This window comes from Coregonus clupeaformis, chromosome 15 (assembly GCF_020615455.1).
Source record: "Coregonus clupeaformis isolate EN_2021a chromosome 15, ASM2061545v1, whole genome shotgun sequence".
NCBI lineage: Eukaryota > Metazoa > Chordata > Actinopteri > Salmoniformes > Salmonidae > Coregonus > Coregonus clupeaformis.
The window spans coordinates 63527657-63554279 of record NC_059206.1 but is presented as its reverse complement, the minus strand read 5'-3'; the positions used below and the strand labels follow the sequence as shown (position 1 = coordinate 63554279).

General features: G+C 41.4%; 1 protein-coding gene across 1 annotated transcript; it reads left to right on the top strand.

Moving 5' to 3' along the window:
* Positions 1–281: 281 nt before the first annotated feature.
* LOC121582974 (ankyrin repeat and death domain-containing protein 1A) lies at positions 282–25477 on the top strand. The gene is given in 15 exon segments (XM_045225420.1): positions 282–654; positions 2815–2918; positions 4473–4571; positions 8399–8497; positions 11639–11746; positions 12475–12573; positions 12879–12977; positions 13289–13387; positions 15104–15202; positions 16921–17019; positions 20093–20191; positions 23181–23276; positions 23529–23673; positions 24143–24274; positions 25272–25477. Coding segments are annotated over 15 exon segments (1473 nt in total). The 5' UTR covers positions 282–620; the 3' UTR covers positions 25334–25477.
* Positions 25478–26623: the final 1146 nt, after the last annotated feature.

The following is a 26623-nucleotide window of genomic DNA, read 5'->3' as shown; positions in this document are numbered from 1 at the left end:
CGCTCTCTCTCTCTCTCTCTCTCTTTTTTCAATTCAATTATATTCGGTAAAAGTTTATATGAAGTACATACCTATAATGTTTTATCATAACATGCTTAATGTGTTACGACACTGACTTTAAGCGTCCATAACCACTCATAAGTGGTTATTAAAGTCTGTATGATGTTTTATAGATCATGACCTATAATGACTTGTAAGAATATATACCGCAAAATATATTCTAGCCATACCGGTTTAAAACACCGAAAATATAATTATTAGGCTACACACATTAGTCGCTATAATACAGTATAACAAAAATGCATAATTTATTATAAGGCTTTACATGAAGCAGAAGGCCTAGTTTACATATCGTACTGTATGTAGCTGGATCACATCGATGCGCAGCATTACAGGCTAAAAATTGTTCCAGTTATTCTCTCTCAGATCTAAATGATGGGCAATGAATGTGGGCAGGTCCCTCTCCGCTCTCCACTCAACACCCGGATGTGTGCGGCACTTCGAGCGCATAGTAGAATAACTGGATCCAGATAATAGACTATTTGATGGGAATCAGATCGCGGATTACGACAAAAAAATGAAATCAACTGAATTGGTGACGTTTTGGAATCACTGATAGAATGGAGGACGATCTGGTGTCAGAGGATGATATCTGTAAGTAGTTAGAATTATTTTATTACTAACGGAATAGCTGTCTGTATGGCTTTTTGTGATGACATCTCCGCTCATCTGGCCTAAATACTAGTCTAGGCAGCCTGCCTATAGCAGGTTCTTGTACGCGCGGACACTGTATCTGAGCAGATACGATCAGAATAATTGATTAATTGATAAGAGCTACCATGAACTGAAGCCAGTTCAAATACTAGGCTATGTTATCATATTGCAACATAATGGTTGTAGGGATGCTTGACGTCATAGGGTTCCTCATTATAGGATGAAACCATAGCCTATCGCATTTGCATTACTTCTGAAATATTATATTGTAGTAGTGCTTGACTTGGGCATGAGCTCACCGGAGCTGAGTACCGGCACCTCAAATGTTCAACTGCTTGAGCTCCTGTTCCTCTTATAGATTATTAGCTCAAAAGTATTGTGAAGGCCCTGCACCTAAATATAAACAGTACTGGCACCCAAAATAAGTACCTGCACCTATTTCAGTCCAAGTCAAGCACTGTTTTGTAAGCTTATTCATATAATACAGGGTTTCCCAAACTCGGTCCTGGGGACCCCAACGGTTGCATGTTTTGGTTTTTGCACTTAGCACTACACAGCTGATTCAAATGATCAAAGCGTAATGATGAGTTGATTATTTGAATCAGCTGTGTAGTGCTAGGGGAAAAAACGAAATGTACACTCAGGGGGCCCACAGGACCTAGTTTGGGAAATCCTGGTCTAGTGGTGCGGTGTTTAGCTGTTGTTTTTGCACCAATTTATCATTGCACTTATAAGAGGTTGGTGGCACCTTAATTGGGGAGGACGGGCTCGTGGTATTGGCTGGAGCAGAATGGGTGGAATGTTTGATGCCATTCCATTTACTCAGTTTCAGCCATTATTATGAGCCGTCCTCCCCTCAGTAGCCTCCACTGATTGCACTAGTTTTCTGACTTGTAATGCTCAATGTACCGTTTGATGTAGGCCTGGCAATGTTATGCATAATACAAGCATATAGCCTCCGGGATAGACAGATCAAGGTCAGTCTCAACCAGTCTGTCAATGTTGTCTCATGACAGAAACCAGCGTCTGTTGTCATAAAGCGTCTCAGAGTAAGAGTGCTGATCTAGGATCAGTTCCCCCTGTCCATATAATCGTATTGATTGGGATTAAAGGACAAAACGGATCCTAGATCAGCACTAAGACGCTTTATGAATACAGTAGGAAGACTATACAGAACAAATCACAGTTATCAATATAGAAACAGTTCAGTCGCGCTCACATGTTTGCCATATCCAGTATGTTGTGTACACAAAGTTGGAATGTAGTATGAGATTTCTACCTTGATGTTTTCCTCAATGTTGATTTAAGCCTTAATAAGTTCCTGGCAGTTTTGATGAACCTACTGGCAACTATGGCAACCACTGATGTACAACGCATTTGGCACAACAGTGATGAAACAACAGAGAGTATTTTCTGCACAAAAAATAATGTCACAATGGTTGTGTGAACACTTTTGTTCAGACAAACTGTCCGTTGTATCACCAAAGAAATATCAGCTATATCACATCCACTGTTTCAAATGCGTTTTAGGCTACATCAGTTGCCAACCTGAGTGAGTACAGGGCCTTAGGGACATCCAGACTATGTCTGCGTCCCAAATGTCACCCGTATAGTGCGTTACTTATGGGCCCTGGTCAAAGTAGTGCACTACGCGTAGAGAATAGGCTGCCAGTTGGAACGCAACCTATGATTGGAATTCAATCTGATGGCCCTATGTGCCTTCAGCATTACCACAGGGTCTACAGGGATACAGACATCAACATGAAAGCAAATTAATGCATTTGACAGATCAATCCGTGGCTGAGGCAGCGATCCATACGTCTCAAATCCATTGGATATATAAGAGATAGGAAACTGGACAGAGGAAGAGATAGGAAAAGAGATGAGAGAGATATCTTCATGTAAATCAGATGGATATAGCGCATTATAAAAGGCTCATATGTGCTTATAACAAGTTATAAATCATTATACCTGCAGGACTGAAGTAAAGTGTTACCAGTAGTTTGTAGTGAAGGGAACAGGCCTTGTGAGCGGAGAGAGAGCCTGACGCTTGTTCCTGTTTTTCCCTTCCTCATTCCCATGGCCCATGTCTGTTCACAGTGCTCCGGTCGGAGAAGGAATTCCACGATGCAGCGAAGAGGAACGACACGGACAAAATGCGGGAGCTGATGAAGAAAGGGGTGGACATCAAGGCCAAAAACAAAGTGAGTGCATGGAGGGGATTGGAGAGCACACACACACACACACACACACACACAAACACACACACACACACAAACACAGTCACAGGCAAACATACACACAGTCGTTGGCAGATACACACACATATGCACTCACTCACACACATACATACACACATGCACTCACTCACACACAATAGTTTACCACTGTCAAGTGAATACGGGTTGCTATGCTTGTTTTTCATGATAATTACTATTGTTGTGTTGAATCCTGACTGAAAGTGAATTCTCAAGTATTTCAACTAATTCCACTAAAAACTTCTACTAAGCTGTACTAATTCCCATTAGTAAACCACAGTGCAATATCCCAGGAAGGTTTTGATCTGACAGAGTCAATGCCAGACAGTCAGTGCCACACTGCCACTGCCAATGCTTTAGCAGCTGTAGCTTTGTTCCTGCCGTTTGTGCTTTTTAGAAAAGGAAACCAGCTTCTTGTTGTCCCAGGAAAAGGATATGACCCGGATTTCACCTCACTGTGGTGAAATAACACCCTCCAACTTGTTTATCTTGGCTAGCATGGCCCAAGGTTTCACCGCTAGGTCGTTAACTGTTTCTCACTCAATGTTTTTGCAAAAAGTTGCATAATAAATGTTTTTGGAGTTTTTTGCAGTAAAATATAGGATACAACTTATGTTTTCTTCTCTGTGTCTTGATTAACTGAATTACCCTGCAGGGATCAATAAAGTATGAAGCTGTCTCTATGTGGTTATGTGGTGGGAGTATCTTGACCTAGACTTTACATAACCTTTCAAAGATGTTACTGTGTCTGTTCGAGTGGAAAGGGAGAGAGCTTTTGTCTACCTCAAGCTTCTTCATATTGCATGCTCACGCCCATTGCAGATAAACCACCTTTCATATCTACAGTATTGTTGTGTTTTATTTAATTCAGATTCAGAACACTTTATTGTCTCACATTGGGCGATAAAAACAATATGAAAGAAAAGATACACACTAAAAACACATAAAAAGGATTTCACATTCAAATGTGTTTCACCATCCCCTCGATCTGTTCTGCTGTTGTTTCTCTCTCTCTCTCTCTGTCATGTTGTTTCTCTCTCTCCTCTATAACATGTTGTTTCTCTCTCTCCACTCTCTCCTCTATAACATGTTGTTTCTCTCTCTCCTCTATAACATGTTGTTTCTCTCTCTCCCTCCCTCCTCTATAACATGTTGTTTCTCTCTCTCCTCTCTAACATGTTGTTTCTCTCTCTCCTCTCTAACATGCTGTTTTTGTTGTTTCTTTCTTCCTCTCTATCATGTTGTTTCTCTGTCTGTCTCTCCATCATGTTGTTTCTCTGTCTGTCTCTCCATCATGTTGTTTCTCTCTCTCTCTCTCCATCATGTTGTTTCTCTCTCTCCTCTCTAACATGTTGTTTCTCTCTCTCTCTCCTCTCCATCAAGTTGTTTCTCTCTCTCCTCTCTGTCATATTGTTTTCCTCTCTCTCCCTATCTCATTATGTTTTCTCTCTCTCTCTTCCTCCTCTCTCTCTCTCTCTCTCTCTCTCTCTCTCTCCACAGACAGACCGTACAGCGCTGCACTGGGCGGCGGGGGCTGGGAACGAGCAGGCTCTACGTCTGTTACTAGACCATAATAATGAGATGGATGAGGAGGACAGTGTAGGTACACACTCACACTCACACACACACACACACACACACACACACACACACACACACACACACACACACACACACACACACAAACACTCACTCACTCACACACACTCACTCACTCACTCACACACACTCTCACACACTCACACACACACACACACACACACACACTCACACACTCACACTCACACTCACACACAAACACTCTGTCTGGTTCTCTGCACAGACACACACAAAAGTATACGCTCGCACATACACACACACACTCACGCGTATGCACGCACATACACACACACACACGTACACGCACACACACCGCGCACACACACACGCACGGATGCACGCACACACACACCACACACACAGCGACAGTAAACACACCCAGACCCTTTGTCTCAGGACAGTGGCATTATAATGACTGTGATGATGAATATTTCATGTCACGTCGCTCAGCCACCTGGTATAGCCTACGTCTCGGACTTCTTTGACATGTTGTACAAAAGACATGCAACTACATGTTGTACAACAAACTTCTTTGTCTGTTGTGACAGTAGCCTATTACAAACAGAAGCATGACACAGACAGGCAGTCTAAGTAGCGAATTCATGTAATTTTTTCAGGTGGGGAGTTACATGCAGCTATTTAGGCAGCTTATCAAACACAAGCAAGACACAGACAGGCAGTCTAAATAACGATTTAATGTGTTTTACCCCAATGCAATGTGTAGACTGTGTCCTGCTTCTGCTACTGCAATATCCTTAATTACAACAGACAGAGAAGGTTGTAGCTTACATCCTAAATTAGCCTACAAAATATACAGTATATATACAGTGCCTTCAGAAAGTATTTACATCCCTTTATTATTTTCCACATTTTGTTGTGTTACAGCCTGAATTTAAAATTGATTAAATTGAGATTTTGTGTCACTGGCCAACACACAATACCCCATAATGTCAAAGTGGAATTATGCTTTTAGAAATGTTTACAAATAAATAAATACATGAAAAGCTGAAATGTCTTGAGTAAATAAGTATTCAACCCCTTTGTTATGGCAAGCCTAAATAAGTTCAGGAGTAAAAATGTGCTGAAGAAGTCACATAATATATTGCATGGACTCACTCTGTGTGCAATAATAGTGTTTAACATGATTTCTGAATGACTACCTCCTCTCTGTACCCCACACATACAATTATCTATCTGTAAGGTCCCTCAGTCGAGCAGTGAATTTCAAACACAGATTTGCCTCGCAAAAGGGCTCCTATTGGTAGATGGGTAAAAAAAAAGCAGACATTGAATATCCCTTTGAGCAGATACAGGCGTCCTTCATAACTCAGTTGCCGGAGAGGAAGGAAACCGCTTAGGGATTTCACCATGAGGCCAATGGTGACTTTAAAACAGTTAGAGTTTAATAGCTGTGATTGGAGAAAACTGAGGATGGATCAACAACATTGTAGTTACTCCACAATACTAACCTAAATGACAGAGTGAAAAGAAGAAAGCCAGTACAGAATACAAATATTCCAAAACATGCATCCTGTTTGCAATGAGGCACTAAAGTAATATTGCAAAATAATTGGCAAAGTAAATTTATGTCCTGAATACAAAGTGTTATGTTTGGGGCAAATCCAACACAACACATCACTGAGTACCACTCTTCATATTTTCAAGCACGGTGGTGGTGGTGGCTGCATCATGTTATGGGCATGCTTGTCATAGGCAGGGACTAGGGAGTTTTTTAGGATAAAAAGAAACAGAATAGAGCTAAGCACAGGCAAAATCCTAGAAGACACTGGGAGACAAATTCACCTTTCAGCAGGACAATAGCCTAAAACACAAGGCCAAATATACACTGGAGTTGCTTACCAAGACGACATTGAATGTTCCTGAGTGGCCTAGTTACAGATTTCACTTAAATTGGCTTGAAAATCTATGGCAAGACTTGAAACTGGCTGTCTATCAATGATCAACAACCTACTTGACAGAGCTTGAATAATTTTTTTATAATAATGTGCAAATATTGTACAATCCAGGTGTGCGAAGCTCTTAGAGACTTACCCAGAAAGACTCACAGCTGTAATCACTGCCAAAGGTGATTCTAGCATGTATTGACTCAGGGGTGTGAATACTTCTGTAAATTAAATATTTTTGTATTTAATTTTCAATAAATTTGCAAGAATTTCTAAAAACATGTTTTCACTTTGTCATTATGGTGTATTATGTGTAGATGGGTGAGAAAAAGCAACAATTTAATCCATTTTGAATATCAGGCTGTAAAACAACAAAATGTGCAATAAGTCAAAGGGGTATGAATACTTTCTGAAGGCACTGTATATATTATGTATGAGGCAGAGATGTAAGCTACATCATCACGTAGATGAAATTGGTTGCGGGTCCAGAAGAGGGTAAGAGTAAAGTGAAGGGAGGGGGAGGGGGAAGGGGAGGGGTCAGCGCAGCAGCTACAGTGGCTTGCGAAAGTATTCACCCCCCTTGGCATTTTTCCTATTTTGTTGCCTTACAACCTGGAATTAAAATAGATTTTGGGGGGTTTGTATCATTTGATTTACACAACATGCCTACCACTTTGAAGATGCAAAATATTTTTTCTTGTGAATCAAACAAGAAATAAGACAAAAAAACAGAAAACTTGAGCGTGCATAACTATTCACCCACCACATGATGCTGCCACCACCATGCTTCACTGTGGGGATGGTGTTCTCGGGGTGATGAGAGGTGTTGGGTTTGTGCCAGACATAGCGTTTTCCTTGATGGCCAAAAGCTCAGATTTAGTCTCATCTGACCAGAGTACCTTCTTCCATATTTTCCATTTTTTAGTTTGGGGAGTCTCCCACATGCCTTTTGGCGAACACCAAACGTGTTTGCTTATTTTTTTCTTTAAGCAATGGATTTTTTCTGGCCACTCTTCCGTAAAGCCCAGCTCTGTGGAGTGTACGGCTTAAAGTGGTCCTATGGACAGATTTTCCAATCTCCGCTGTGGAGCTTTTTGCAGCTCCTTCGGGGTTATCTTTGGTCTCTTTGTTGCCTCTCTGATTAATGCCCTCCTTGCCTGGTCCATGAGTTTTGTTGGGCGGCCCTCTCTTGGCAGGTTTGTTGTGGTGCCATATTCTTTCAATTTTTTTATAATGGATTTAATGGTGCTCCGTGGGATGTTCAAAGTTTCTGATATTTTTTTATAACCCAACCCTGATCTGTACTTCTCCACAACTTTGTCCCTGACCTGTTTGGAGAGCTCCTTGGTCTTCATGGTGCTGCTTGCTTGGTGGTGCCCCTTGCTTAGTGGTGTTGCAGACTCTGGGACCTTTCAGAACAGGTGTATATATACTGAGATCATGTGACAGATCATGTGACAATTACATTGCACACAGGTGGACTTTATTAAACTAATTATGTGACTTCTGAAGGTAATTGGTTGCACCAGATCTTATTTAGGGGCTTCATAGCAAAGGGGGTGAATACATATGCACGCACCACTTTTCCGTTATGTATTTTTGAGAATTTTTAAAACAAGTTATTTTTTTCATTTCACTTCACCAATTTGGACTATTTTGTGTATGTCCATTACATGAAATCCAAATAAAAATCCATTTAAATTACCGGTTGTAATGCAACAAAATAGAAAAAACGCCAAGGGGGATGAATACTTTTGCAAGGCACTGTACTGTACTAAAAATGTGTCTGTTAAGTAACACATGCACAGAACATGATTCAGTTCTTTAGCTCTGGGGGGCGGGACGGGGGCAAATGGGGTGGTTACCTTCGGTCGCGCTGCCTCGGCCTTAATTCTATTTCTATAATATATTGTCCCTTCTCAGTTTGGTATGAATGCTCTGCTGCTGGCAGCCTGGTTCGGTCGCCTGAAGATCCTACAGATCCTCGTGGCCGCTGGAGCAAAGCTCAACTGTGAAAACAAAGTAAGTCATTTCAATTAATTACCTGAATTGACCAAATTCAATGGAACGGATCCTAACCCTAATGATGCAAAAACGCTGATAGGACTACATCATGCAATTTCCTTAATGGTTTTGAGGGTTTCAATTGTGTCTAATTGTAACTAGTTATAGCTTATGGAATTCAGGCAAACAATATGCTGTTTGTATTCACTCCTATTCACACACAAAAAAGCCAACTTAACCAATTGCTTAATCAGCGTTACTCTGTGAGTTGATTGGACTTCAAAAGAACAAGAGGTTGAGCTAATGTGTTAAAGTTTGTTTACTCAACAAACACTGCTCGAAGTTAGCTGAATTTGAACACGCTTGTTGAGTAAAATTTTAAAAATCATGTTTGCTCAAAACCACACCCATCATCTTTATATTTCCCAGCAGGTTGATTTTCAGAATTGTTTGTTTCAATACCTGTTTTTGCATGTACATTGATTTGTTGATTAATCTAATGCTACACAAAGATAAATAACATAAAATTTTCTGAACTAATCCTATCTGTTAGTAGTTGGACTTATTGCACCAGTTACTAAGATGGCTGTTCCAGTTTAGATGATTTAGGTCTCATTAATCAAACTTCCCTACCCCGGCAGTCAATTTTGGATATCCTTACTCTGGATGGATTCCAATAAAAATTACACATCACTTTGCAAGCCAGCATAATGTGTTTTGCAGGGTTGATGTGGCCTGTAAACCAGGAGTGTCAGACCAGTGTGTTAGGGTGTAACTACCCTCAAAGAATGATACATATGATACAGTGAGTTTAATTTGAAAACATTAGGAACACCTATCTAATATTGAGTTGCACCCCATTTTACCCTCAGAACAGCCTAAATTCGTCGCGGCATGGACTCTACAAAGTGTTCCACAGGGATGATGGCCCATGTTTCCCATAGTTGTGTCAAGTTGGCTGGATGTCCATTGGGTGGTGGACCATTCTTGATATACACGGGAAATTGTTGAGTGTGAAAAACCCTGCAGCGCTGCAGTTTTTGACACAATCAAACTGGTGCGCCTGCCACCTACTACCATGCCCCGTTCAAAGGCACTTAAATATTCTGAATGGTACTCATACACAATCCATGTCTCAATTGTCTCGAGGCTTAAAAATCTTTCTTTAACCTGTCTCCTCCCTGATTGAAGTGGATATAACAAGTGACATCAATAAGAGATCACAGCTTTCACCTGGATTCACCTGGTTAGTCTATGTCATTGAAACAGCAGTGACATAGACAGTGTTCCTAATGTTTTGTACACTCAGTGTATATTCACTTGGTGAAGGCGACAGGACTGAAAGCCATTGAATGCAACAACCATGTCTCTGTCGCTAACAAATACAGCCATGGATGGTAACTACAATTCACTCAAAGGGCACACTGGGAATATGCAAATAAGGTATAATATATTCTCAATTTGAATTGTATGTTCACTCAATCTAAAACACGCAATTCAACTTGAGAATGTATGTTGGTTCAGCTAATATGCCCAAATGTTGAACAAACTAGAAATCGTATTGCATCTGGTTGCCTTGTTATTTTAAGCTGAATCAACAAATCTTTTTTTTTACAGTGTGTAACAATGAACTTGCAGTTGAACTTCTGGTTAACACTTAAAGGTGCAATATGCAGTTTTGTGTGCGACCCGACCAAATTATAGATTTGTCATTCTCATTGAAACCAAGTCTGAAAAGCGGTAGTTCCTTTCTATTTGCTTCCTGTTTTGTCCCGCCCTGACTCATGGGACTCTTGTACTGTATGTTGAGTCAGGGTGTGGATATTCTATGTTAGTATTTCTATGTTGCATTCTAGGTGTTGTAGTTCTGTGTTTGGCCGGGTGTGATTCCCAATCAGAGACAGCTGTCGCTCGTTGTCTCTGATTGGGGATCATACTTAGGCAGCCTATTGGCACTCATTAGTGGTGGGATCTTGTTCCGTGTTAGAGGCTTGTATTTGTGTTTAGCCTGAGGACTTCACGTTACGTTGTTTTTGTTTCGTGTGTTTATACTTTATAATAAACATGTATGCATTTCACGCTGCGCCTTGGTCTGACCCGTCCTTAAGCGAACCTGACATGTTTCTTGTTTTGCATCTCTTTACTTGGTTTTGTACACCAGCTTCAAACAGCTGAAAATACAATGTTTTATTTATTTGTATTTTTTAAACAGGGAGTCACCATTGAGACCGGGTCTCTTTCACAAGGGAGCCCTGCATATACAATTCATAAGATGAAATCGAATCAAAATCAGATCCAGTGTAAAACAAACTAAAATACATCACAACACAAATATTCAAGAAAAACTGTTACATTCCTCAGTATGAAGGTCCCCAATCAATATTTTCAATTGCCCGAGCGGCACCAGAACATCCTATTGTAATGTATTTTGTAGTTGAGTGAGGTGCTTTAAACTAAAAGCGGATTTACCTAGTTCGGTGGAGACCCGAGGAACCTCAAAAGTTAACCAACCCTGTGAACGGGTTTGGTATCTCATGTTTTTATACTTTAACAACAAAGTTAGGTAAGTTGGAAGCTTGTGTTGGAAAGCTTTGTAAACAAAAAGGGAGTAATGAAGTGATCTATGGGACTTTAATGAGGACCAGCCAACCTTTTGATACAGGATGCAGTGATGAGTATTAAAACTGTCACCTGTGATAATGCAAAGGGTGCTATGGTAGACAGCATCCACAGGTTTAAGAGTAGTGGCTGCTGCATTCTGGTAAATGGTGTCTCCATAGTCCAGAACTGGCAAGAAAGTTGACTGTACAATCTGCTTGTTTTGTCACGCAAACTGAATTTAGGCAAACATTTTAGATTTTTTGCAACCAGGCAATGACGGAGTAATTTCTGCATATTGGACCTTTAAAGCTTGCAAACATAATGATCTATAACTTATTTAATTTGTCTTATTATAATAATTGACTGACTTACTTGACTTAAGCCCTTGGCTCCTATGAGGAGAATAGGCCATTGACGAATGTCCTCCATCTCAATTGGTTCGGGGCAAGTTTTTCCCGATCACACCAGTCGAGGCCACTTTCAGTCACTTCTGTCTTATAATTTAGTTTTGTATTATAATAAGACTTCAAATATGTTATGTATCCATCTCTCTGTCAGAATGGGCTGAGCCTGCTGCACTGTGCCGCCCAGCGGGGTCATAGCAGAGTGCTGGAGTTCATCATGGAGGACCTAGTAGAGGACGTACTGCTGGACAGGGTGGACAAGGTGACTGCCCCACACCACATGACCTGTTCTTTACTAGCACGTTTTCTGCACTTTCCCAGTTCTTTCAAAGACCTTTCTTAGCAAATTCCTTGAACTTCTTGGATTTTCCTAGGATTGCTTTCCTTTCCCAGGACTTTCCCAGTACTGTCCTTGGGCTTTACAGGATTTACAAGGAAAATTGATGATGACACAATGAAATAAATCTTGTTTACTTTAAGAATTTGATTAATGCAGTATCTCCACCGTCTGTGCACAATAGATACCTTGAGGGTTTACTATGCTATCTATTATTTGTACTGTGCCATGTTTAGATGTATTTACTACTTGTAGTTAAGGATGTCAAACTTGCCCGTAGCATATTGGCTGGAGTACATCAGTGACATCACTTTCCCTGGAAAAAAAAGAAGAAAAGCCAACTGTCGCTTACAGAGTGACAGACTAGTCCCTTGCTCTGCTGGCTAAAACGGTTGGCTTGTGTGTTTGCAGGAGGTTGTGAGTTGGAGCCCTGCTTGGGGCAGAACAGAAGGCTCTCTGTTTTTCCAAACGTTCTACATACCGTCATTACTTTCATACTGCCATTTTGTCATTACTGTCATACTATAATTTGGTCATACAGTCATGTGTCATTCTGTGATAGTGTCATTTGGTCATACTGTGATGTTGTCATTACTGTCATTCCTGTTACTGTCTTCTTATTGTTAATCCCTCACTCCCTGTCTTACTGTCAGTCTGGGAAGACAGCGTTTCACCTGGCTGCAGAACATGGACAACTAGAGGTGGTGGAGTTCCTCATCGGTATGGGCTGCACTCATGGCCTCAAGGATAAGGTAGGTTCAGACGTTGACACAAGTGCACACACACACCCACACAGACACTCACCCACACACACACATGCACACACACACACACACACACACACACACACACACACACACACACACACACACACACAAACAAACACACACTTCTAGGCGAAAACATGATTAGGCTAGTGTTACAATAGCGAGAGAGTAAACACCTTTGGAAAACGTGTTCACATTTATTTTCAAGTGTGTGTGTGTGTGTGTGTAACTAAGATGTTATCATGTAAATATAACATGATGTCCTTGATATGTTTTTATATGTTGTGTAGGATGAAAACATGGCCATGCATCTAGCAGCCAAGCACGGACACAAAGAGGTCCTGCAGAAGATAGTGGAGACAGGAGTGGACATTGACGAGAGAAACATAGTGAGTAAAGAACATATTGTCACTGTGGTGTGGTGTAGGGTTCAAAGCAGCTCAGAAACGATATTTTATATTCCATACATTTTAGCTGTCGGGTTCCTGCTTCACTTCATAGGGGTAATGTGGAGAGAAAAAAAGTTTATGTTTTTGCTTTTAAACCTTTATTTTGCCAGGAAATAACAAATTATATTTTACTATAATACAACTAGGGTTAGTGCTACTTGTTGTATTTTATATTGTTGATTATTCCCTATTCTGTTGATAGAATGTAAAGCTGATGGAGGCCTGTTGTGACATGATATGTGGTTCTCCAGGACGGACTGACAGCTCTGCACCTGTCCTCTGATGGAGGTCACTATGAATGTGTCAAGCTACTGCTGGAAGCCTGCTGTAACGTCAATGCGCTGACAAACGTAAGGGTCAACTTTCAATTAACTATAACTTGTAAAGGCTTTATAGAGCATTCATCTATACTGTATATTCATATAGCTGTAAACGTATGGACAGAGGACCACATAGAAGCGGGTGCTTCCTATGCACTGACTGGGACATTCTCTTCCAAGACAATGATGTTAAAACTCTTGCTGAGACAAGTGTTGATGATTATGAATAATCTCTAAAGCATCTACTTGTCACGACTTCCTCCGAAGCTGCCTCCTCTCCTTGTTCGGGCAGGCTTCGGCGTTCAGTCGTCACCAGCCTTCTAGTCACTGCCGCTCCTCATCTCATCATTCCATTTGTTTTGTCTTGTTTATTACACACACCTGGTTCATATCCCCTCATCAGTACCTGTATAAGTGTTCCCTCTGCCCCCCTTGTCTTTGTGTGTGATTGTTGATTGTGGAGGTTAGATTAGCTCGGTGGAGCTCTTTGTATTTTGTATCGCCGGGATATTTCACCCGTGTGCCTTGTTGTTTCCCAGTGCGCCTGATTTCCGCACTGGAATGTTTGACGCATTGCTGCGTACCGTTGTGTTTTCGGAATAAACCTTATATTCTGTGATTTACCCTCCTGCGCCTGACTCCTTCAAAATCACTCACCACACTACTGAACAATAAATTAACTCAACATGCAACAATTTGAACTATTTTACTGAGTTACAGTTCATATAAGGAAATCAGTCAATTGAAATCAATTAATTTGGCCCTAATCTATGGATTTCACATGACTTGGCAGGGGCGCAGCCATGGGTGAGCCTGGGAGGGCATAGGCCAACCCACTTGGGAGCCAGGCCCAGCAAATCAGAATGAGTTTTTCCCCCACAAAAGGTATTTATTACAGACAGAAATACTCCTCAGTTTCATCAGCAGTCTGGGTGGCTGTTCTCAGACGATCCCGCAGGTGAAGAAGCCGGATGTGGAGGTCCTGGGCTGGCGTGGTTACACATGGTCTGCAGTTGTGAGGCCGGTTTGACGTACTGCCAAATTCTCTAAAACAACGTTGGAGGTGGCTTATGGTAGAGAAAGGAACATAAAATATCTGGCAACAGCTCTGGTGGACATTCTTGCAGTCAACATGCCAATTGCACGCTCCTTCAAAACTTGAGACATCTGTGGCATTCTGTTGTGTGACAAAACTGCACATTTTAGAGTGGCCTTTTATTGTCCCCATCACAAGGAGCACCTGTATAATGATCATGTTGTTTAATCAGCTTCTTGATATGCCACACCTGTCAGGTGGATGGATTATCTTGGCAAAGGAGAAATGCTCACTAACAGGGATGTAAACAAATTTGTGCACAAAATTTGAGAGAAATAAGCTTTTTGTGTGTATGGAACATTTCGGGAGCTTCATTTCAGCTCATGAAACATGGGACCAACACTTCACATGTTGCGTTTATATTTTTGTTTAGTATAGATATGCCTTATAAAGGGTTTATAAATGCATTGTTACAACTTTAAAATTGTAATTCATTTAAAGTGGGGACCCGATTATCAGATTTACATTGAAGACTGAATCTGATATGGGTAGATAGATAGATAATTGGGTAGCTAGATAATAATTGATCATATTTCTATAGCACTTTTCATTACAGGTTTAATGTCAAAGTGCCACCTAATGTGTGAGACTGAGAGGTACGTTAGTGAGTCTGAACTGTGACCTGTCCCACTATGTTGTTGTCTGTGCAGAATAATATGAATGCCCTCCACTACGTGGCCCAGCATGGCTTTGAGAGAGAGGCCAGTCTGCTGCTGGAGGCAGGCATCAACACAGACACTGTGGATGGCGTGAGTACGCAAGCCAACCTTCAACCATACAGACTACACTAGTTTGTGCATCGGTTAGCTCCTCTTTAGGAATAATGGGTAGCACTTATTAGAACTTGGTTAGCTCCACGTTAGGAATAATGGGTAGCATTTAATGCAACTTGGTTAGCTCCTCTTTCAAATGACAATAGTGAACAGCCAGGTGTTTTAGTTAAGCCCAACAGCTCAGAATACACCAGTAGGGTTCAGCATCTGCACCATGTCCTCTTCTACACTTTTTCCAACTCAGAGAATTGGTGCCATATTTGTTTGTTTAATTCAGTGTATGTCCTATATTAACGTTTTCCCTTTTCAGTAAAAGTGTTTTTTCTTTCTTTGTGGGCAGTCCTACTCCTCTGATATGTTTGTTGTAATGGATAGAGAGAGTCAATAAAAAGGTGTTCTGAAATAATGGTGGGTTAGTTTTAAACCCATTCTGCAGCAGTATTGTCCTGGAGGCAGCGGCTTCGACCGCCAGATCACCCCAAGACACTAAATGTGTTTTTTTCAGTGCCTCAGTGCAGAATAGGTTCTCTCTATAGATATTTGATTTAGTGTGTGTCTGAAACAGGACCACAATCTACAGTACAACAGGCCTTTTCCTTCCACGTACCACTAATCAAAAGAGACCCATCGCACTCTCCCAGAAGCTTGGCTGGTGCGTAAAACCCGCAAATTCAGACAAACAAAAAGGTGTAATGGGTTCGCACTGAAGAAGGCTGTAAAGCCGAAACGTCTGTGTACGCTATCCCTGATGCAGTGAAAATTATAAAAAATATTGAGTAATGAAGTAAGCTTTATGCACCATCTTTTTGAGTGCGAACCCATTACACCTCTTTGTTCCTCCCATGTACCACTCCTTTGGAACTCCCTCACTGACAATCTCAGAGCTGCTCAGAATGTTGGTGCATTTAAAGCAAGCCTTAAGAATCATCTCTATCGGCGGGACAAGCTTCGTTCCTAAAGCAGGCCTTAAGACACATCTCTATCAGCTGGACTAGCCTCGTTCCTAAAGCAGGCCTTAAGAGTCATCTCTATTGGCTGGACTAGCCTCATTCCTAAAGCAGGCCTTAAGACACATCTCTATCGGCTGGACTAGCCTCGTTCCTAAAGCAGGCCTTAAGACTCATCTCTATTGGCTGGACTAGCCTCATTCCTAAAGCAGGCCTTAAGACACATCTCTATCGGCTGGACTAGCCTCGTTCCTAAAGCAGGCCTTAAGACTCAGTCATCTCTATTGGCTGGACTAGCCTCGTTCCTAAAGCAGGCCTTAAGACTCATCTCTATCAGCTGGACTAGCCTCGTTCCTAAAGCAGGCCTTAAGACTCATCTCTATTGGCTGGACTAGCCTCGTTCCTAAAGCAGGCCTTAAGACTCATCTCTATCAAGTGGACTAGCCTCGTTCCTAAAGCAGGCCTTAAGAGTCATCTCTATCGGCTGGACTAGCCTCGTTCCTAGATTCCTATTGTTGTTTTCATGATATTGTTATATATTTTTAAATGTCTTGTTTGTTATATTTAAAAATATATATATTTTACTGTATTTCCTAGTTTATATTTTTATTTTATGCACTTTGAGATAATTCTTGCATAATGAAAAGCACTTTACAAATGTAATACATTATTATTATTATTTACGTGGCATCTGTTGTATGTGGTAACCATCAATGTGTTTCTAATTTTACCTTGTGTTTTGAACAGCAACACACATCCCCTCTTCACATCGCGTGCTCAACAATCACACCGAGGTAGTAACGGCTGCTAATAGACGCTGAATGTGACCTGGACATATCTGACAATGTGAGTAATATTTCCACTCTCTATGGGCGTTACGTAATCACCTTACTGTATGTAAACATTCTATGCAATGCATTCAATGATTTGTTAGGCCAACGGTGCATCGTGTACCTTAAAGTGTCTGTATCGATTGTGAGTCATCGTGTTGCATGATAACCCATCATGAGTTGGCTGTGATCTGTGTTTGACGTTGTTTACATTAGCACTGAGGTAAAGGCCACAGAACAGTAGGCTCCTGTACAGTGATAAGGGCCTGGTCCAGCCTCTGTTGGCTTTAGTTTAAGGGTACGCTGATAGCAGAAACTACTGTCTGCAAGTCTGAGTAGTCAGCTGATAGGGTCTGAACACTTTACTGTATCATAAAACTTGTAACACTTTACTGCCATAACACTTGTAACACTCCAGTATACTGCCGTAACACTTGTAACACTCCAGTATACTGATGTAACACTCCAGTATACTGCCGTAACACTTATAACACTCCAGTATACTGCCGTAACACTTGTAACACTTGTAACACTCCAGTATACTGCCGTAACACTTGTAACACTCCAGTATACTGCCATAACACTTGTAACACTCCAGTATACTGCCGTAACACTTGTAACACTCCAGTATACTGATGTAACACTCCAGTATACTGCTGTAACACTTGTAACACTCCAGTATACTGCCATAACACTTGTAACACTACAGTATACTGCCATAACACTTGTAACACTACAGTAAACTGCCATAACACTTGTAACACTACAGTATACTGCCATAACACTTGTAACACTACAGTATACTGCCGTAACACTTGTAACACTCCAGTATACTGCCATAACACTTGTAACACTACAGTATACTGCCGTAACACTTGTAACACTACAGTATACTGCCATAACACTTGTAACACTACAGTAAACTGCCATAACACTTGTAACACTACAGTATACTGCCATAACACTTGTAACACTCCAGTATACTGCAGTAACACTTGTAACACTCCAGTATACTGCCATAACACTTGTAACACTCCAGTATACTGCCATAACACTTGTAACACTACAGTATACTGCCATAACACTTGTAACACTACAGTATACTGCCATAACACTTGTAACACTACAGTATACTGCCATAACACTTGTAACACTACAGTATACTGCCATAACACTTGTAACACTACAGTATACTGCCATAACACTTGTAACACTACAGTATACTGCCATAACACTTGTAACACTACAGTATACTGCCGTAACACTTGTAACACTACAGTATACTGCCGTAACACTTGTAACACTACAGTATACTGCCGTAACACTTGTAACACTACAGTGTCGTGACGTGACTTTAAACATTAATCTGAGGACTGTAATCTCTAATTAACTAACTATGTTTAATTGTTACCCGATTTAAATTATAATGTAACAATTAACTCATTAGCATTTGGGGCACCATGGGAGCAGTTGTTTAAAGAGTTACCATCTCCCGAATTAAACTCTAAAAGGTCTCTACCTATCACATCAATAAACAGTCAACTTATTAATGATAACCTCCGTATCATATCATCATTCTGAACGTCGTATCCTCCTTGCATCTGCAAAAACCCGAGCCTTACTTATGATTCAGTGCTACACAAATTAGTTTAATTATTTATTTACTAGCTAACTAAATAATAACACAGGATAAACACACACACGGTATAGGTTATTGACTAGAAACTTAATACGATGGAAACAGGTCCCTAGCGGACTGACACAATATGATGGCTTGTTACAAAGAGATGGGGGCAGAGAGGGACAGAGACATAATACTTTGGTACATTTAGAAACGACTCTCACAGTAATCATATATTTTGCACACGAACCGCCGCCCATTTGGAGTAAGAAATCATGAATGTATTTACGTGTAAATGTCTTGGTTTTTTGTGTATTTCTGTCGGAACCAGGCCTTCTTGGAAAGGGGGTTGATTGGGCCTTTCCGCAGCACGCTTGTAAGGCTGTGATTGTCCACAAGGGGGTCACAATGTCCTTCTTCTTAGTTGTCCCGTCTCCAATGACTTGTCATGTAGTCCTGAACAGAACTACAGAATTGATTCTACTTCCATTCACTCTGGAAGATTATTCTTTGAAAATAGGCTAGCCAGCCGTGTCGATGGTCCCCCAGTGGGGTGATGAGAGTAGTGTAGTATACGATGGTTTGAAGAGAGTAGTAGAATGGTCCCACTTAAATTCGCTTTTCTAGATACTTTGCTCAGGACAGCTAATCAGCCGTACCAGTGATTATCAGGGAGGAGAGTTTTCTTCTCCACCTCGTGTTACAATTCAGAGTTCGCACCACTTTAGACGTGAGCTGCAGCTCGATGTCTTTCTGGTCTGCTTGTTAATTTCTTTACCAAACCTTAATGCACTCTGGTCGAAATGGCCGGTTCAGTCAGGCTGACACTCTCTCTGACCTCACTCATGGCATGGCTACTTACTGTGCAAAGTTTATAGGAGACAAATTATCTCTTATGGCCCCTAAAATCACATTCCTATCTTAACAAAAATACTTTTTATAATTTTTCATATTTAATTCACAACACATTGGATGGACACTTTTCAAGTTACAGTATTTCCTCTATAATATGTTTAATGACATCACAAAATAACAACAATATGACATTAGTTTTCTATAGACCGCCTCTGACCATTCCCCACGTATTCTGTTAGGAATATTGTTCCAGTATTCAGCATGTTAAAGTTTCAGCGGGGAAAGTGTCTGGAGACAAAGCACATTCATTTATGACCCTGGATCTCCTCTGTTTGATTTACAACAGATGTCAAAACCCCCCTAACCAATTTCCTCCATCCCCCTCTTATGTATAACATGACTGTCTATGTTGCACATTTTGTGTTGCACACTATGCCTTATAACCACATAATTATGTTCATACCTGTCAGCCTTCATAAAATTGCTTGTTACTGATCATTTTCTATTTTTCTTTCTCTCTTTCTCTGTCTCACTCTCTCGTTCTCTCTTTCTTTCTTTCTCCCTCTCTCTTTCTCCCCCTCCCCCCCTTTCCTCTCTCCCTCCCTCCTTACAGAGGCTCCAGACAGCCCTGCACATCACAGCAGAGCATGGCAGACAGGATGTCGCTGAAATGATCCTCCTAGCTGGGGTTAACCTCAAACTACTGGATAAGGTATTTGATTTCAAATCAAATTTCAAATTGTATTTGTCACATACGCCGAATACAACAGGTGTAGACCTTACAGTGAAAAGCTTACTTACAAGCCCTTAACCAACAATGCAGTTTTAAGAAAGAATACCAAAAATAATCACCAAAAATACAATATAAAATAATACGAAATAAAAGTAACAAATAATTAAAGAGCAGCAGTAAAAATAACAATAGCGAGGCTATATACAGTGAGGGAGAAAAGTATTTGATCCCCTGCTGATTTTGTACGTTTTCCCACTGACAAAGAAATGATCAGTCTATAATTTTAATGGTAGGTTTATTTGAACAGTGAGAGACAGAATAACAACAAAAAAATCCAGAAAAAGCATGTCAAAAATTTTATAAATTGATTTGCCTTTTAATGAGGGAAATAAGTATTTGACCCCCTCTCAATCAGAAAGATTTCTGGCTCCCAGGTGTCTTTTATACAGGTAACGAGTTGAGATTAGGAGCACACTCATAAAGGGAGTGTTCCTAATCTCAGCTTGTTACCTGTATAAAAGACACCTGTCCACAGAAGTAATCAATCAATCAGATTCCAAACTCTCCACCATGGCCAAGACAAAAGAGCTCTCCAAGGATGTCAGGGACAAGATTGTAGACCTACACAAGAATGGAATGGGCTACAAGACCATCGCCAAGCAGCTTGGTGAGAAGGTGACAACAGTTGGTGCGATTATTCGCAAATGGAAGAAACACAAAATAACTGTCAATCTCCCTCGGCCTGGGGCTCCATGCAAGATCTCACCTCGTGGAGTTGCAATGATCATGAGAACGGTGAGGAATCAGCCCAGAACTACACATGAGGATCTTATCAATGATCTCAAGGCAGCTGGGACCATAGTCACCAAGAAAACAATTGGTAACACACTACGCCGTGAAGGACTGAAATCCTGCAGCGCCCGCAAGGTCCCCCTGCTCAAGAAAGCACATATACAGGGCCGTCTGAAGTTTGCCAATGAACATCTGAATGATTCAGAGGAGAACTGGGTGAAAGTGTTGTGGTCAGATGAGACCAAAATCGAGCTCTTTGGCATCAACTCAACTTGCCGTGTTTGGAGGAGGAGGAATGCTGCCTATGACCCCAAGAACGCCATCCCCACCGTCAAACATGGAGGTGGAAACATTATGCTTTGGGGTGTTTTTTCTGCTAAGGGGACAGGACAACTTAACCGCATCAAAGGGACGATGGACGGGGCCATGTACCGTCAAATCCTGGGTGAGAACCTCCTTCCCTCAGCCAGGGCATTGAAAATGGGTCGTGGATGGGTATTCCAGCATGACAATGACCCAAAACACACGACCAAGGCAACAAAGGAGTGGCTCAAGAAGAAGCACATTAAGGTCCTGGAGTGGCTAGCCAGTCTCCAGACCTTAATCCCATAGAAAATCTGTGGAGGGAGCTGAAGGTTCGAGTTGCCAAACGTCAGCCTCGAAACCTTAATGACTTGGAGAAGATCTGCAAAGAGGAGTGGAACAAAATCCCTCCTGAGATGTGTGCAAACCTGGTGGCCAACTACAAGAAACGTCTGACCTCTGTGATTGCCAACAAGGGTTTTGCCACCAAGTACTAAGTCATGTTTTTGCAGAGGGGTCAAATACTTATTTCCCTCATTAAAATGAGGATCTGAGGACCCATGCCAAATCTTTTCAGTCTCCTGAGGGGGAATAGGTTTTGTCGTGCCCCCTTCACGACTGTCTTGGTGTGCTTGGACCATGTTAGTTTGTTGGTGATGTGGACACCAAGGAACTTGACGCTCTCAACCTGCTCCACTACAGCCCCGTTGATGAGAATGGGGGTGTGCTCGGGTCGTCTTCTTTTTCCTGTAGTCCACAATCATATCCTTTGTCTTGATCACGTTGAGGGAGAGGTTGTTATCCTGGCACCACACGGCCAGGTCTCTGACCTCCTCCCTATAGGCTGTCTCGTCGTTGTCGGTGATCAGGCCTACCACTGTTGTGTCAATGGCAAACTTAATGATGGTGTTGGAGTCGTGCCTGGCCATGCATTCATGAGTGAACCAGGAGTACAGGAGGGGACTGAGCACGCACCCCTGCTCAGTCCCCTCCATCTAATTTTAAAGGGTCATTCATTTTTTTCAAGTTTGATCTAGTTTTTTATTTACCTTTAGAAGTGAAGCGATCCATTTAAACATGGCGGAGCAAACATGAACGCCGGTGTGTGGGAGTTGTAATGGATTGTTAATAAGGTCTGCAAGCGTTTTCTTTTATAAAATGTTTTGGGATAAAAACCTCTTGAAATGTTTCTTCTAATTTCCAATGTGGTTGGATAACTCATTAAGGGTATCAATCACTGAAGATATGGTATCTAAATGGTATCAATGCAGATAAAGTGTTCCACTTACAGTCACACTTGCAATTAAGATTAGATAAGGTCAACTTTATTTTCCTTGAGGGTAAAATTGCATTAGACACAATGTTGTGTATTAAAATAACTAATCTCAAACATTTAACATCAGTCTTCCCAACACACTTAAACACACTTTCTAAGAAAGCTTCTATGTTCAAATCGCATCAGTCTGGCACAGCAGACGCTTCCTCCCCCTGCGTGCAAATGCCCTGAGACTAGGTTAACATCTCATGGGCTCTAATTCCTTTGCAGCTTGTGTAGTATGGGACCAGCCAGTGTCTCACTGGTTTAATGAAATCATTTCACCTTATTCCCCTTAGTGTGTGTTAAAGGGCTCAAGCATTTTTTATGCCAATCTGAAGACTATGCCAGGATCCTGTTAATCAGGGCACATCAGAGAAAAACATTTTGCAACAGAAAACAATAACAAGCATTTGTTATTGGACACATTTAGGTAGTACCTCTCATTTCACTGTTTCCCTGTTTTTATTTAGTGCTAATGAACAGGACCCAGGACCCAGGTGGTGTATTGTATGTCATATTGAATCCAGTGTTGTGGCTGTGTGTTGGTACTCTCAGCAGGGGAAGACTTCTCTGGAGGTGGCAGCCAGAGGAAACCATGTAATCTTAGTGGACATGATTATCAAAGCAGACCGGTTTTACAAGTGGGAAAAGGTAGGTTAACTTTTAAACCCAAATGTAAATATATTTCCATCATTGAACTGCAAGGTAGTGCCTGCAGCTCTACATTGTGCCTGTTGAGATCGACTGCTTTCGGGCTTCGCAGCGCACCAGATCATCACGATTCCGGGATGAGTGTTTTAGCAATGCAGTCAATCTCAAACACAAACCCTTTCTTTGTGTACCAGGACAACGTGATCAGCGATGGTGATTCGTGGCTAGGGGAAGCAGCTGAGCTTTAAGCAGGACCACCAGGTTGAGACCCAGCACCTGCGCTCTGTCATTTGGAGGCTGGCCACCAAGTACCTGTCCCGCGGGGAGTGGAAGACCCTCGCCCAGCACTGGGGCTTCACGGATGCACACATCCGCGCCATAGAGCAGCAATGGACAGGTGAGGCATCGGCTTGGTCTAGAAATAACCCCCAGCCACTAGCCCGTTGTACATTTACATTTTAGTCATTTAGCAGACGCTCTTATCCAGAGTGACTTACAGTAGTTTGCAGACCTGAAGCAATCACATAGGTGTAATGAAATGGTGATTTCTCCATCTAGCTTTCTATCTGATTTTAAGGGGGCTTCCTTACATTTATATGATTCCTTCAGATCTGCAAACACCAAAGACATAGAGCCTAAGGAGTAAGGAGTTAGCAACCTGGGTTGGCAGATAGCCTTTAGGTTAGAGAGGCTGACCAATAGCCAGAGGGTTGCTGGTTCAACCTAGAGGGTTAATTGACAGATCCCAGGTACCATCTCCTGCCATTGTGCCCTTGAGCAAGGCACTTAATCCCAGAACTGTCCTTATTATAGCCCACGTATTTTATATGATAACTCTCTTATGACATTCACATACTGTATGTTAGGTACAAAGAGCTTCAAGGAGCATGGGCACCGTATGTTGCTGATCTGGCTGCATGGAGTAGTCATCGCAGGGGAGAACCCAATCAAAGGCCTGTATGAGGGACTGGCGGGGATCTCCAGGACCGACCTAGCTGGTGAGTCAATGGAAAGGGAGACGAGTCAACACCCATCAGGGATTTCGAACCCGAGCACCAGGGGCTATCTTTAGTAGAAACAATGGGCGAAAAGCATTAAAAAAAAATCTAAAACAACAATGGATATTCTTATTGGACTGTACTGGCCAATCATTGTCTCTCATTTCATGCCTACTGAACACTCTCCAGCTTCCCTCTAGACCACACTGCTGTCTAGCCTTGGGGAGGTAGTTGTGCAAAAGCTTAATGAGCATATTGTGCAGTGGTGTAAAGTAACTAAGTAAAAATACTTTGAAGTACTACTTAAACTACTGTATCTTTTGGTATGTGTTTCATTAGTCCATTGTCGATATAGTCCTAAAATGTATTGCATGTCAGCAATCAAGTTTTCAAGATATATAACTTTCAAAATACAGAAGGTAAGATGCATTTGCATCATATGATGCAAATGCAGCATACTGGCTGTATTTCTGTATTTTGAAAGGGTATTTGTACTTTACTTTATTATTTATATTGTTGACAACTTTTACTTTTACTCCAATATAGTCCTAAAGAAAATATGTACTTTTTACTCCCATACATTTGCCCTGTCACCTAAAAGTACTAGTCACATTTCTACTGCTCAGGCAGGACAGCAATATATTCCAATTCACGTACCAATATAATGCATTTTCATCTGTACTGCTTCTTTTCTGCGTTTGTAAATTATGTCTAAGTTTTGGAGTGTGCCCCTGGCTGTCCGTAAAAACAAGAAAATTGTACCGTCTGGTTTGCTTAATATAAGGAATTTTATGGATAGAATTTACTTTAACTTTTACTCAAGTATGACAATTTAGTACTTTTTCCACCACTGGTATTGTGGTTATTAATTACATAAGTACATCACATTCACAGTAAAAGCTGGTTTGACCATCTTTTATCATCTCTACCAGTAATGGTCCGTAGCCCGTAGTTCAACTTAAATGAACAGAGAAGTTTCCTTTTTCTTTTTCAACAGAAAGCATCAGACAGAAGGCAAATGCAGACACAAGCTCTCCCAAGAAATGCACCGCCATGTGAACAAGTCCATCCTGAAACACACTGCAGGAATAAATGGCATTCCAGGGTTCAAAACTAAAAATAGTGGCTGCAACAAAGTTAATACACTGAACAAACATGTAAAGGCAACATGTAAAGGGTTGGTCCCATGTTTCATGAGCTGAAATAAAAAGATCCCCCGAAATTTTGCATAAGCACAAAAACCTTATTTATCTCTAATGTTGTGCACAAAATTGTTTACATCCCTGTTAGTGAGCAATTCTCCTTTGCCAAGATAATCCATCCACCTGACAGGCGTGGCATATCAATAAGCTGATTAAACAGCATGATCATTACACAGGTGCATCTTGTGCTGGGTACACTAAAAGGCCACTCTAAAATGTGCAGATTTGTCACAACACAATGCCACAGATGTCTCAAGTTTTGAGGGAGCGTGCAATTGGCATGCTGACTGCAGGAATGTCCATAAGCCGCCTCCAACATCGTTTTAGAAAATTTGGCAGTACATCCAACCAGCCTCACAACCACAGACGACATGTATGGCGTTGTGTGGGCGAGCGGTTTGCTGTTGTCAACGTTGTGAACAGTGTGCCCCATGGTGGCGGTGGGGTTACGGTATGGACAGGCATAAGCTACAGACTACGAACACAATTGCATTTTATCGATGGCAATTTGAATGCACAGAGATACCGTGACGAGATCCTGAGGCCCATTGTCATGCCATTCATCCGCCACCATCACCTCATGTTTCAGCATGATAATGCACAGCCCCATGTCGCAAGGATCTGTACACAATGTGTGGAAGCTGAAAATGTCCCAGTTCTTCCATGGCCTGCATACTCCCCAGACATGTCACCCATTGAGCATGTTTGAGATGCTCTGGATCGACGTGTATGACAGTGTGTTCCAGTTCCCGCCAATATCCAGCAATTTCGCACATCCATTGAAGAGGAGTGGGACAACATTCCACAGCCTTATCAACTCTATGCGCAGGAGATTTGTCTCGCTGCATGAGGCAAATGGTGGTCAAACCAGATACTGACTGGTTTTCTGATCCAAGGTATCTGTGACCAACAGATGCATATCTGTATTCCCAGTCATGTGAAATCCATAGATTAGGACCTAATGAATTCATTTCAATTGACTGATTTCCTTATATGAACTGTAATTCAGTAAAATCTTTGAAGTTGTTCCATGTTGCATTCATATTTTCGTTCAGTATAAAAATTATTTAATGCTTATGGAGCGCCCATGTAAATATATCTAATATGTTATGAGAGTGCCCAGCAACCTGTAATTCGAACCCTGGAT